Genomic DNA, 13,789 nt, shown 5'->3' on the forward strand with positions numbered 1-13,789 from the left:
ATTGGATGGAACTAGGAAACACTCTCCCATACGGAGACCCAGTAAATCACATCTTAAAAAAAAAAAAAGCAACGATGGGGAAGCAAAAATATAGGGAACTTTCAGATTAGCTAAAAAAGCTAAAGTGGGGGAGGGTGGGGAGGGGCCAGATGGCTCAGTGGTTCTGAGTGCGTGCTGCACTTGCAGAGGAGCTGAGGTAGATCCCCGGTACCTACATCACATGACTCACAACTGCCTGGAGCTCCAGCTCCAGGAGATCCGATGCCTCTGGCCTTCACAGGCACTGCACACATGTGCACATACCCGACCACCCACCCCACAGACATAATTTTAAAAAATCTTTAAAAAATCAATCAAGCAAACAAACAAGCAACTGTCTCATTACTACTAACTCTCTGTCATCTCAGGCAGAAATACCTATTTTTATCGACCAATCCTACCTATTTATAAAGGAAGTCTCCTTGGCCCAAGTGTTGCTTATGGCCACTGTCTTAGTTAGGGTTTTACTGCTGTGAACAGACACCATGACCACGGCAACTCTTATAAGGACAATGTTTAATTGGGGCTGGCTTACAGGTTCAGAGGTTCAGTCCATTATCATCAAGGTGGGAGCATGGCAGCGTCCAGGCAGGCATAGGATTGGAGGAGCTGAGAGTCCTACCTTTTGTTCAAAAGGCAGCTAGAAGAAGACTCACTTCCAGGCAGCTAGGACGAGGGCCTTAAAGCCCACACCCACAGTGACACACCTACTCCGACAAGGCCACACCTCCCAACAGTGCCAGGGAATCCTGGGCCAAGCATCTACAAACCATCACAGCCACAGCACAAGTGAGGGCTGAAAGCAACGGAAATAAGTGGTCATGGGTTAAAGCAAACCTTCTGTCTATTAAAGGTGATTATTTCAAGTCATTTTGTCATAGTGATTGAAAGCTGACTGAAACCTCACTCCCAATATGCACACTGAGATACAGTATGGTATAGCTAAATAGAAGAGTAGCCACAGTCACTCACTTAAAGCAGCTCTCTCAAGTGCTCTGTGCTGTAATTTGAACATAAAATGTCTTCCAAAGGCTCATGTGCTAAGGGCTTGGACTCCACCCTGGGCAGCAGTGAGAGGTGGTGGAACCTTTAAGAGTGGGGTCTAAGTGGGAGGAAGAAAGGTCGCTGGGGACACGCTCTTCCGGGGATATGAAGACCCTGGCTCCTCGTTACCCTCTTTGCTTCCTGGCCACATATTCCCACCATGAATGCATAACTAAGATGTAAAGGCAACGGACCCAAATAGTCACAGGCTAGAGCAAACCTTTCCTCTTTTTAAAGGCCATTGTCTCGGGTGTTTTGTCACAGTCATGGAAAGCTGCATGGCCCCTCCCTGCCCACGACATGACAAGACTGTACAAGCAGCTGCCCCCTTTAGTCTGTGCTAACTCATTTTTCCTCAGTGCGTAGCTTTATTGTATTTTATTTCTTTTTCCCCATGTATTTATAGTTATTTATTTAAATTACATCCTGATTGCAGCTACCCTCTCTTCTAGTCCTCCTCTCACACAGCTCCTCCCCAACACCCTCTTCACTAATGAGGAGGACAATGTCCCCCCCTGGGTATCACCCAACCCTGGCACCTCAAGTCACTGCAGCACTAGGCCCATCCTCTCCCACTGAGGCCAGACAAGACAGATGGGTTAGGGGAACAGGATCCACAGGCAGGCAACAGAGTCGGGGGTTTCCATAAGACAATTGTTGCTTAGGCATAGCTGATAATTTGGACAAAGACTGTGAAGATCTAAAAGACCCTTGCTTCTCCAGTCCCTGCCAAGGAATCGCCACTGTGTGATCCCCGAGGGAGCAAGGGGCTTCCTGGTTAATGAGGGCTGACCTGTGAACCTGCCACTGATTCCTCTGGAGGGAACCTGCCAACGTGGAGGTGCCTGCTGTAGATACCCCAGGCGCCTGTCTGCGTCTGTCCTGCCAGTTCGTTTTTAAGTGCAGGCAGGACCATCCTGAAAGCCAAACCAGCAGCAGTCCTTTGAACAGGGAGAAGGAAGAATTGCAGCTGGTAACTCAAAGGCCATGAAGAGAACATTAAACTCCCATGAGGGCAGACATCCCAGGGCAGGGCTCTGATCTTTATGGTTCGGGGAACCCAGAAAAGAGGTTGGGGGATACTGAAATAGAGATATCTAGAGGAGTTCTGTGGAGCTGAACTGAGTCAAAACAATTCTGTTTTTTTTTTTTTTTGGGGGCTGGGGACCGAACCCAGGGCCTTGCGCTTCCTAGGTAAGTGCTCTACCACTGAGCTAAATCCCCAGCCCCAACAATTCTGTTTTTAAAAAGGAATTACTCTCAGCATTTTGTTACAGTGAGAGCAGGCTACACCCCTCCCCCAATATACCAGACTGTGAGACCAATGTAGTAGAGCTCAATACGGTTTAGTCAGGGGTTGAAGGACAAGCTTAAGGCCAGACTGAGCAGTGAAGAGACGCAAGTCCTGCAGTAAAAAGTGGAGCGAGGGCTGGGGACATGGCTCAGGGGTAAGGTGCCTAGCAGGGTGGGGCCCTGGGTTCAGTATCAAGTGCTGCGAAGGAATGAGGGGATGGTGGGGGGGGGGCAGCTGGAGTTGATTTTATTTTCTCTTCCTAACTAAATAGTTCTAGTACTGTCAAGGTCCAACCAGAAATGAGCAGTGTTTGAAAAAGAAAACAAAACAGCAAAACCGGAAACCGGAAGACGTGTTATGTGTGGCAAGAGGCCTCTGAAAGCAACGTGAACCAAAATCCCTCACAAAACCCCCTGGAGGTGACCTGGGAGGGAAGGGGCCGCCAGGCACAATCCTTTACTCTACACTCAGGGGACAAAGATTTCCTGGGATCAAAGCCAGAGAGAACAAGGAAGCCAAAGATAATCATCCGACAGTTGGGGAATGCTTGTGACAAGCGAAGACCCTACAATCAGTCACCTCTACAGCTAGAGAAGGGATATCTAGGGAGGTGTGCTGTGCAAACCACATCCGCACTCACGGTTTCACAGGGTACACATTCAACCTGAGTAAGAACGCAGGACCAGCCGCTAAGAAGTCTCCATACACATGACGGCGACTCTTAATTATGGGGACTTTTATCTTCATGAGAGAGGGCCCAATGCGGCTCCACCTACAATCATTACTCGTTGGATGCAGGCACATTTTTCTTAATAAACAAACCCCAGCAGTTTAGTGTTGCCGCTAACGTGAACAGATGGGCCTACTACCCCGAGTAGCTCTCCCAAAGTGAGCTTCACATGACGGGGTGAGACACATCCCACACCTCCACAGTCCACGCAAAGGCTTGGTCCTCCACCCCCAGAACTGCTGGGGAGAGATGGGCCTTTAAGAGGTAGGGACTATGTAAAGGTGCCCTGGGAACGTGACTCTGATGGGGACACTTCCCCCCTTTGGTTTCCCAGCCATGGTGAGGGAAACAGCTCCCTCTACCCTACGTGTCCCTCTAGATGTAGGGCCACCTTGCCGTAGTCCTAAGGGCCATGGTGCCAGCTGATCGTGGACCGTGGTATCCTTTCTTTTATAAAAAATTAATTACCTAAGACATTTTATCACACAAAGCTGAGTAACACAGAGAGTACTGCAATCCAAAGCCTCAGAGAGGGAGGGGTCAGGGTGTGAAAAGGATCTGTCACCTGGTTTAACAGTTTCCCAGGTTGACTCTAGACCAGAGCTTCTCAACCTTCCTGATGCTGCGACCCTTTAATACAGTTCCCCATGTTGCAGTGACCCCCAAACTGTAAAATTATTTCATTTTGCTGCTTCATAACTGTAATTTTGCTACTGTTAGGAATCGTTACATAAATATTTGTGGAGATGGAGGTTTGCCAAAGGGGTTGCTACCCACAATGGCTTAGAGCCACTGCTTGAGACGGTTACACTCTGGATATCTTACACGCTGCACCAACATGACAGCTTCCCATTAATGAGATCTGAAACTCTGATGGTCCCACCTGTCCCTTTCCCTCATGGGAGACAGCAGGGATCACCAGGCTCAACTGCCTTTGGCCAATGGATACAGGATCTCGGCACCCTGTCCTAGAAGATGGGATCATATCTGCCATTGGGAAAAAGCGGGGAGTCTCTGCTAAGAGTTCCCTGAGGTTGAGAGATTGGGTTCACAAATGTTTGATACTTCTATTTGGAATAAGGGAAAGCTGCTTCTCATTGCATAAAAATGCTGAGTTTAAAGTCTACATAGGCCTTTGAAACAGGGAGGCCACACCCCTTCTACCTATTGTTGGAATGGTGGTCTGGCAGGCTCATGGAGACCCAATGAGAAGGGTCATCTCTCTTAGTGCCGTCAACACGCCTGAGGACGCCTTCTTCCACACAGTGACGAGGACATTGCACATCACTACTTTGGGGAATACACAAAGCTTCCTTTTACCAGCCTTGGTCCCTGGGAGAAGGGGGGTCTCCATGTTTGTCTCACTGTGATTAAAGGAGTCAAAGTGTGATGTGGCCAAGGAGGAGGAGGAGGCAGCCCCACTTTTCCAGGCAGTAAAGCAAGCAGGTCCCTAATGAAGAAGGCAGCCCCCTCCTTAAGCCGGGAAGAAGCTGCAGTCAGAACTGAGACCCTATAAGCAAACCCCACAGAGCCAACATTAGAGGCAACTCCCAATGCCTTACCCTGCTCAAAAGGCTTTTGGGACTCAGCCGGAGAAGACAGTGGGAGGGGTGCCATTATCCATCTCCCCCAGGAGACCTCTTCCTCCAGAGTAAAGGGACTACCCAAGAAGCTACAAAGAAACTGAACTCACTTGAAAGCTGAAAGAAAAACACTGGACCCAAAACATTTGCAGAAACTGAAGTTTCCCGGCCCAGTGGGGTGCAGTGCTCTGTGGGGAAGGTCTGTGCCCTTCTGGCATACACACTTTCCTTACTCATTTTAACCACATCAAGAAACACCCCCAAGAGATGCCATTTTCTCAGCGAGGAACGTTACCAAAGAGAATGTGAAATGGCCTTGTTTTCCCCGGCAAAATGAAACACTGTTAATGTTTTATTCATACAAAGTGAAAAACCCCTTTCCTTTGCAGCATTACAAATTGAATTTGCTCTTGTAAATTGCTGTTAAGGAAAAAAAAAAAAAAGAGAGAGAGAGAATCAAAGGCAAAGGAAAGTTAAATATATATCGGAAACACAAAAGCTCCTTCTTTCAGGGCACGAAAGCTCAGGGGACCAATGGGAAGAAACAGAACCTTTAGGCTGCAAACTTGTTCCTTATGTACGACTTACTCCAAAAGGGGTCAGGCTCAAAGACACCCCGCCCCTAACTACTGAGACACATGGAGACCCTGACTGCCTAGAGGGAAGCACCCACAGGATGCCATCTAACTTACACTGTGCTCTTTGGTGGGGGTACGAGTGGGGGTGGAGCTGTGAGGAGCTCTTTCTGCCCTGCAGGTCGACTGAACTCATCAGAACTGGCAAGGGTTTCTTACCCCCACCTCCCCGTGATCCTTGAAGCTGGTAGACTCTCCCCACTGCATCCCCAGTGCCTTGGAATAGAAGCCATGTAATTAGCTGCATCTGCAAAGTGCATGTTGCTTTAAACAAATCAAGAGTAAACACTCATTAAGCCCTTGCATGTTTCCAGCGTTGTGCCAATTATGGTACACACTGGCTGGCGCATGTGCACGTGTGCTGTGGTCCCTGTCGTATCTTCATTTCTCAGAGGACAGATGACGAGATTTGCAAAGAGCTCGCATAGTTCCGCCATTGAGAATCCAAATCACATTCTCTCACACACACGAAGCGACTGAATTTATTTTAAAGAAATAGTGTAGACGGAAAACTTGCATCAGTAAGATCTAACCTCAAAAACACACCACAGGCTACGGATGTGCCACAGTGGTGACGCATGTGCCCAGCATGCCTGGGGCCTTGTGTTAAGCACCACCACAAACAACACCAAAACAAAAAACACCCAAATGCACGATCCTAGTTGTTCCAGTATGCAATGGTCTCCACTTTGGCTCCTGCTGCGCCGATAAGCACAAGAACAGAAGTCGGTAAAGTAAGCGCTCTCTACCGAGACTATGTATTTTCAAAGAGGAGTAATGGCCACCTCAGAGTTCCTTTGAAAAGTAACTCACTGAAGAGAAGGTGAGCAAATGACCGACCAGTGTCTATGAGCCTGCTATCCACTCACACACAGCTGTCAGGACTCCTCGCTCTGGATACAAAGCTCGAAGGTGTGCTACGCCCTCAGGAAGGTTTGACCCAGTCGGCAGCCAGACGATCTTTCTCACATCTGGCTACAGCATAAATGCTTATTCTTTTGACTGTCAAATACCTAGCCAAAAGCCTTCCTTTCTGGTTTAGGATGTACAACTGGTCAAAAGCAATCAAATACTGTGGTGCTTACACACAGGAGGACTGCAGAAGGCAGACCCTCTTCTTATAAAGAACGAGGTGACTCAATTCCAAACGAACAAACAAAAAACTAAACCAACCAGAATGTCTAGGAGAGCATTCCTTTGACACCTGTAATTTTTACTACTTTTATAACATTTTTGTCCATTTCAACAACATGATACTTTAACTGTCCTATGGATTGACCCAAGACACCAGAAGATGTCCCTGTACCTTGGGAATTGCCAAACTGACTACAACGGAAGCATCAACTGTGTATCAGTGGCTGATACCATGGGGTCCAAGTATGATGTTAGTGATAACAGCTGCTAAGGTTATTAGCTATGACATGAAAATCAGAACGTCAGTTTCCTGTCCCTGTGGAGAATAGAAGATTCAGAGTTCTTCTGGTACCTTGGGTTTTCAGTAGAATTTCACAGAAACACACATGGAATACAATTGCTCAAGTTTTTAAAAACGAATTAGCCAAATCCAAGCCCCTGACCCTTGTTTGACTTAAAAATGGAAGGTTCGGGCTTATGCGTGATCCCTTCAAACAAGCCCCTTATGAAGAACCGCCATTAGCGGCATGAGTCTGAAGTAGCCGGATGCAACCAAGTACACCCCTGATTACAAACGAAATACAGAGAAGAGAGAAATAAAGAGGTGCAGATGGTCTGATTGTTTGGGAACTTGGTAAAATGAGGGAGGAAAAGAATGCAGACCCAAAGGCAGGAGTCAGAGCTGACAAAAGTTTGAAGGACAGAGCCGGGAAGGAAAAAGTCGGGATACCTCGGGAGGCAGGGGAGCAAGGTAGAGACTCAGCTCTAGCCTGCTGCGTCTCTAGTCAGCTTCTGAGAAGCCTCATACTGGGAAGGTGCCATGCGGCCACACTTCCGTGTTAGGCTTCACCAGCCCAAAGCACTCACCGGCCGTTGTCTCGGCCCACACCCCACACTCGGATGCTCACGATGGGCTGGGAGTGTAACACAGAGCGGTCCATGGGGTCCACCAGGCTGAGCATGTCATTTTCCAGGATCAGGTACATGTCTTTGCCCTGGGAGTCAAGGAGAAAACATGGAGGCCTTACATCTGATGTGTTCCAGCCAGCTCTTGTCTTTTAACTCTTTACACTTCCGGATCTAGACATGTTACTAACGAGAATGTCCCAGAGAATCTTCCTTTATAACCCCCCCAATACCCTCTGTAGTCCTCCCCATTCTTCATGCCAAGGACCCACTCCTTTCCTTGACCCACAGCCCTGCCCTCGCCTCCACCCTTGCACCCTATGTCCATGGGATGTGGCCAGCAAAGGGTGAGCCTGGCTTTGCAGTACTTCTCTGTACAGATGGCAGCTCGCTTCCCTGGGCTCGATTATTGAATGTTAGGTAATGCACCGGATGTCCGAGGCGCTCAGAACTCTCAGCTGCTCTGTGAGAGCTTAGCTTAGTCTCTAACTAGTGCTGGGGACACTGAGGCTGAGGGCTACATACCTGCCCATGATCTGAGGCAGAGCCTGTAGTGGGCACTGCCATAACACTGGGAGGGTTTTCAGCTCTTGCGCTCCAGTTTGGACTTGTGGGGTCCATGTCCTCGTTACCCGTATAGAATGGTTCTCTAGGGGCAGGAATGCTAGCTTTACATAACTTCTCTCGTGCAATCCTCACGCACATTTTAAAGGAACTATTAACCATCTGCTGTATGGCCGGAGGGTGGGCTCTCAAGAAGGCAGCCCAGATGCTGCCACACTGAAGGCAGGGAAGCCTGCCTGAGCTGAACCATGAGGTCTCTTGGTTCAGTGCGGCTCCAATCCCAGTGGGATGGATCAGTCGCTCTTGGTACAGAGAATGACGTCAAAGGGTCTTAGAATGACTGAGCTGTGCCAAGGCAGGTAGAGAGTGTGTCTCTGTTGGAGAGTATTTATGCTGTGGTCAGTGTCTACAGCTTGGATTCAGAATGAGTGAGAGCCTTCCCTCAAGAGCAGATGAACCATTTGTAGGTGGCCAAAGCATCCCCACAGAGCCTGAGCGATGGGATTGCCTGCCGCCTCAAACCTATGGCATCTGCAAATGTCTGCCAACCATGTCAGTGTAAACCACAGCGAACGTTCTTGTAAAGCCCCTGCTGAGGATTTTGACAGAGGAGAGCAAAGACTATTAAATTTCTCCTTCAGAGATCACACTTCAGTGTCAGAGTCGGTCCTGGGTGACTGGATGGCCCCTGGGAGAAGTGAGAAGTCTCAACAAGGGTTTTCTTGCAACAGAAAACTTTTCTTCCTCCATGCATAGGATCAGCGAGTCTGGCTAGCAATGTATTCTAGCCCCATAGCAAGGCTCTCCCTCAGGACAGACTATACCACGGAGAGGCTGAGAATCTCTTCTCATCGTGATGTACTGCTGGGAGACAGCAGTGGAGTTGCAAACAGTCCAGGCTGAAAGCCAAGTCTCCTACCCACGTTTTGCTTGTGGGACATGTGCTGAGCACTATTTCAGGTGCTCTAGATGTGTCACAGGCCGCTCTGTGTGTCTGCAGGTCATAGAGTTTGAGTATGGCTTCCCCTGTCTGATGTATTCTTAATGTGAGTCTGGGGGTGTTTCCCTCACTACTTTCTACTTGGATATTATCTCTTATCATTTTGGTTGTGGGCCTAGCCTTTAATAGCTAAGTCATCGCTCCAGCTCTCAGATATTATCTTAACTAATAGTGCAAAGTAGACTTGCTTTATTAAAGTGAGACCACACATAGGCACCAGTTCTAAGTCATGTGCAATGACTGTCAGGTTCCAAAGCAAGAATGTAAGTGTCATTAGTCACCTTTTAGTGCAGGAGTGGGAATCAATGTCACTGAGAGCCATGGTTTGTCTCCCCCCAAACTGTTAATAGATGGACATTTCACTGTGCACATGCAAATGGGAAGGCTTCTGAGCTGATGGACCTTTGAGGGTTAGAGGGTTAGAGGGTTAGAGGGTCAGGGAACACATTCAGCCACTGGCGGCTTTCTTGGGGGTGTGCTTCTGAGTGGCGTGCGGCAGAGTTGGTTACCCGTAAGCTACGCTAGTTCTTCATGCTGACAGTATCTGTCCATTGCCGTTGGTGAACACATCAAGCACACGCTGGGTCTCACAGAGACCCGGGGTTTAACGGAACATGGCAGAACACAGGAAAGGAGCTGCTGCTTTTCCACGGGCGACTCACCTCTCCCCAGATGCCAACTGTGTCCCGGATGTCGTTTTTGCAGTAGGAAAGCTGCCGGATGCAGTTGTTGACAGCGACACTGCTCTTCCCAGGGGCAAGGTCCTCCTCTGCCATCTCTACCCAGCCCAGAGAACGCACAGCAAAACACTGGAAGGCAAGACGTGACTCATTAGCTGGGGGCGGCCTGTCTCACATTGCTAAGAGCTACCCGGCAGCTGCAGGGTCTGCTCGGCACCTTGATTCGTCTCACTGTGGCTGACCACCCAACTCAGCTTTACTGTTGGAGGGTGAAACTGTGAAGATTTGTACTTTTGCTGTTTTGAGAAATGTGGGAGATGACCTTCTTTGTCTAATAAAGTTGTGCTTTCAGACTTTTTTTTCTCCCCCTTGAATAGAGTAGCAGGAACATAATTACAGAGTTAACTAGCGGGTACAAAGCTTTCTAAGTCCTCATGACCTGTGATAAGGCAGATTTCGTTCTTTCTCTTCCTTCCCTCCTTCCTTCCTTCCTTCCTTCCTTCCCTTCCTTCCTTCCTCTTTCCCTCTTTCTTTCCGTGGTAAGAAGGGTAACCCCATGAAACCTAGTATTATTAAGTTTCTAGGCAAAGAAAATAGAAGAGAATGGCGTTCATGCATAGTCTCCTTCCCTCCTGACGACAATGAAACAGAGGCCACTGCCCAGAGACGGAAGAAGATGAAGGGCTTTCAGGATAACAAGCAAGGTCTGCGGTCCAACAGAAACATCAGCACCCAATCCTGAAATGCTTGTGGATCACATGGAGCTTTGGGTATCCTTTAAGCACAACTCCCACAGACTCTCTAACATTTAAACGTATTTTATTTATTGTCCCCGCCCTCCTGTTAAAATGTCTAGCGTTCATTGTTTCCCTTTAACCTAAAAAGCATCATATGTTTCTGCAACGGGAGGAGAAAGAGAAACAGTAATCCAGCCTCCAACCCTGCAGTCTACAGTGGTGACCCGACCGCCAGAAATGCTGGTGCAGTAGTGGTACACAAGTTATGGGAGCAAACAATTACTGTCTGGCTGGACGTATGGCCCACGCCATGAGATGAAACCCATGCCCAACACTGCATAGGTGACCGAGAACCTGACACTAGACAGGCCAGGGACCCATGAGAAAATGAAATGCTACTGTTCTGCTAATGTAACACGGCAAGGAAATGACTCCTGAGGACACTCTACTATGCTCACAGACCAGTGCTCTATTCAGCCACCATCAGAGAAGCTTCCTCCTGCAGTAGATGGGGCAAGCGCAGAGACCCAGAGTCAATATGCAGAGTGAGAGACCTTGAAACACTCCATCCTAACGAGATGTCTCCATCAAAGCCCTCCCCCTGGGCTCCGGGAACTCTGTGAAGAGCAGGAAAGATTTTAAGAGCCAGAGGGGGGATGGAGGGCACCAAGGCCTTCTAGACCTAACAGATTAACTTACATTTGAACTCAGAGACTGTGGCAACATGTATGAGGCCTGTACTGGTTTAAGCCAGACTGGAGATGCAGATTACACTTATGGACAGGCCCCATGCCCAGCAGTAGATGACAACAGAAAATTAACTCAATTTTGAGTTATTATGAACGTGTTTTTTTTTTAGTCTTATAATGCTTTGTCTGAACATTTTTTTTTATTTTACAGGTTTTGTACTTATACATTACAGTTTTGATTTTGCATCTTTATAAGATCTCTTTCTCTGTGAGGTGTGGTCTGTGTCTATATGGGTTTCTTGTGCCTTTTCTTGGGCTTTTAAAAAAATTTTTAGTTTTCTGTTTTATCTTCTCCTATTCAGGTTTGTTTTTATTTTATCCCCTTTGTTTTATTGTTATTATTTTCATTTTAAAAAAGATGCCTATTCGTTTGCTAATGATAGAGAGCAAGACGGGGTGGAGATTTTGGTAGGTGGGGAGGATCTGGGAGGAGTTGGAGGAGGGGGACCATAACCAGGATATATTGTATAAAAAAAAAATCTGTCTATCCATTCATGCATGCATCCATCCATCCAACTGTCTATCCGTCTGTCTGTCCATCCATCTGTCTGTCCATCCACTTAACCATCCATTCTTCATCCACATACAAACCAAAGAAATCAGTTATGTGCTTAACTCTGAGACATGAAACAACATGCGGGAGGGACAGTGCTCTTGACTTCGAGATTCGCTGTCCCCAGATGATCTACATTATGTTCCCTCACCCCTCCCTGCACTCAAGGTCACTTTGAAGCTATGCACCAGTTGACGAGACCAGGGCCACGGGGGGCAAAGGGCCACATTCTTCCTCAAAAGCAAAGAGACTGGCTCTCAAGAAGTTGCCATGTTTCTAAATGTAAATTTGAAAATGAAATGAAGACTGATGACATCTTTCCCAATGGACCAGCATCAAGTTTGGTCTAACCTCCTCCACACCAGCACCAGTCCCTTGCCTCATCTATCCCAACGCGACCAGCATCAAGTCTGGTCTAACCTTCTCCACTCCAGCACCATGATCAGAGTCCCCGGCCTGTGTTGCTAATCATACTTCCTGGATAAACTCAACGGAATGCTAAACGCAGAAGCAACCTATCCCGCACACCGCTCACAGATGCTCTCAGGCTAGAGGGGAAGGCGGGTAATGCCTGCTTGCTGTCAGGCAGTCAGTGTGCGCATGAGCGATGTCTGTTACAAATAAATCCGAGAGAAAAGGCCGTCCCGGAGACTGTAAAAGCTACTCAGTGCCTCCCTTCTGGGGCACAGCTGTGGCAGAGCCCCTCACAGTTGTTCTCCATGTGTGTGAGCAGCAGGGGAGGCTTCAGGGAAGAGAAAGCACTTGTCTGCTGGCTGGCCTTTCTCTCTCCTGGCTCTGCTTTCTCAGCCCCCAAACCAAACTCTATTTCTCTGGTTGGCTCGTCAGAAACACCCAGGCACACTCACCAAGCATCCTGTTTTATTAAAACCTACTACCTGCTTCTGAGCTCAGAGGCAGCTGGGAAACCACTATTTCTCCAGGAGGCAGGGAAAGCTTAAACACATCTCCCATTGGTTTCCAACACAAGCCCTTGTTCGTAAAATCACTGTCACAACCCACCCTCTGGCCTTGTCCTTTAGAGCGTGTCACTTCCCTCCTGCCTCTCAAAGAAATGACTTTACGTTTGGATGATATACTAAGCCCACTTTACTTACGTATGCATTCTTACGTGTGTGTGTGTGTGTGTGTGTGTGTGTGTGTGTGTGTGTCTGTGTGTGTGTTTGCGCACGCGTGCCCATGCTCACAACACATACGGATAGCGCGAGGCCTGGGATTCTTTGGCTTTGGGTACTACTCTTATGTATGTGCAGGCGCATGCGTGTAGAGGCTGGAGGTAAATGTTGGGTGTCTTCCTCCCTTTTTCCACCTTTTTTTCTGAAACAGAATCTCTCATTGAATCTAGAGCTCACCAAATCAGGATGGCTGGCCAATGAACTGGTCCCCAGCTCCTGTCTAACCCAAAGCCCATTCCTTCCTGACTATATCACAGGGTCCCTGTCCAGGCCTCAGCCTCCACATCAGAGGCTAAATTCACTAGGGTTTTGACCAAGATAAATATGTACTGATTGTCACACCCACCACTTTTGAGGGTATAAGGGTCATTAACAATCAGGAAGGTAAAAGAATACTGTCTACATTTTGTTCCTTGAGTGCAAGAACACATGGGTTTCAACCTAAACTAACTCAGCAAAAAATTAAAAAGGCATTTTTCTTGGCCTAAAAGAAAAAAAAGAATCACTTAAACTACCACAGCACACCCAGAACATGCTTTTATCACATCAATAAACAAACAAAAGCCCAAACTATATCATCACCACCACCACCACCACCACCACCACCACCACCACCACCATCATCTCACCATCATCACCACCACCATCATCATCACCACCATCACCATCACCACCATCATCACCACCACCATCATCACCATCACCATCACCATCATCATCACTACCACCACCACCACCACCACCACCACCACAACCACCACCACCACAACCACCACCACCAGCGCCACCATCACCACCACCACCACCACCACCATCATCACCATCACCACCACCACAACCACCACCATCATCACCATCACCACCACCACCATCATCATCACCATCACCACCACCACAACCACCACCATCATCACCATCACCACCACCATCATCATCACCATCATCATG

At 48.0% G+C, this 13,789-nt stretch overlaps 1 protein-coding gene across 1 annotated transcript in view; it reads right to left on the bottom strand.

Annotated features, from left to right (window-relative positions):
• The window catches only part of Apbb2 (amyloid beta precursor protein binding family B member 2), a 317,577-nt gene that overhangs the window by 56,283 nt on the left and 247,505 nt on the right, over positions 1 to 13,789 (bottom strand). The window contains exons 10-11 of the mRNA XM_032917153.1: positions 9,592 to 9,738; positions 7,327 to 7,454 (exon numbers count right to left, since the gene is read on the bottom strand). Coding sequence (XP_032773044.1) covers positions 7,327 to 7,454; positions 9,592 to 9,738 — 275 coding nt within the window. The remainder of the gene's footprint in view (positions 1 to 7,326; positions 7,455 to 9,591; positions 9,739 to 13,789) is intronic.

Source organism: Rattus rattus, chromosome 11 (genome assembly GCF_011064425.1).
Source record: "Rattus rattus isolate New Zealand chromosome 11, Rrattus_CSIRO_v1, whole genome shotgun sequence".
Taxonomy (NCBI): Eukaryota; Metazoa; Chordata; class Mammalia; order Rodentia; family Muridae; genus Rattus; species Rattus rattus.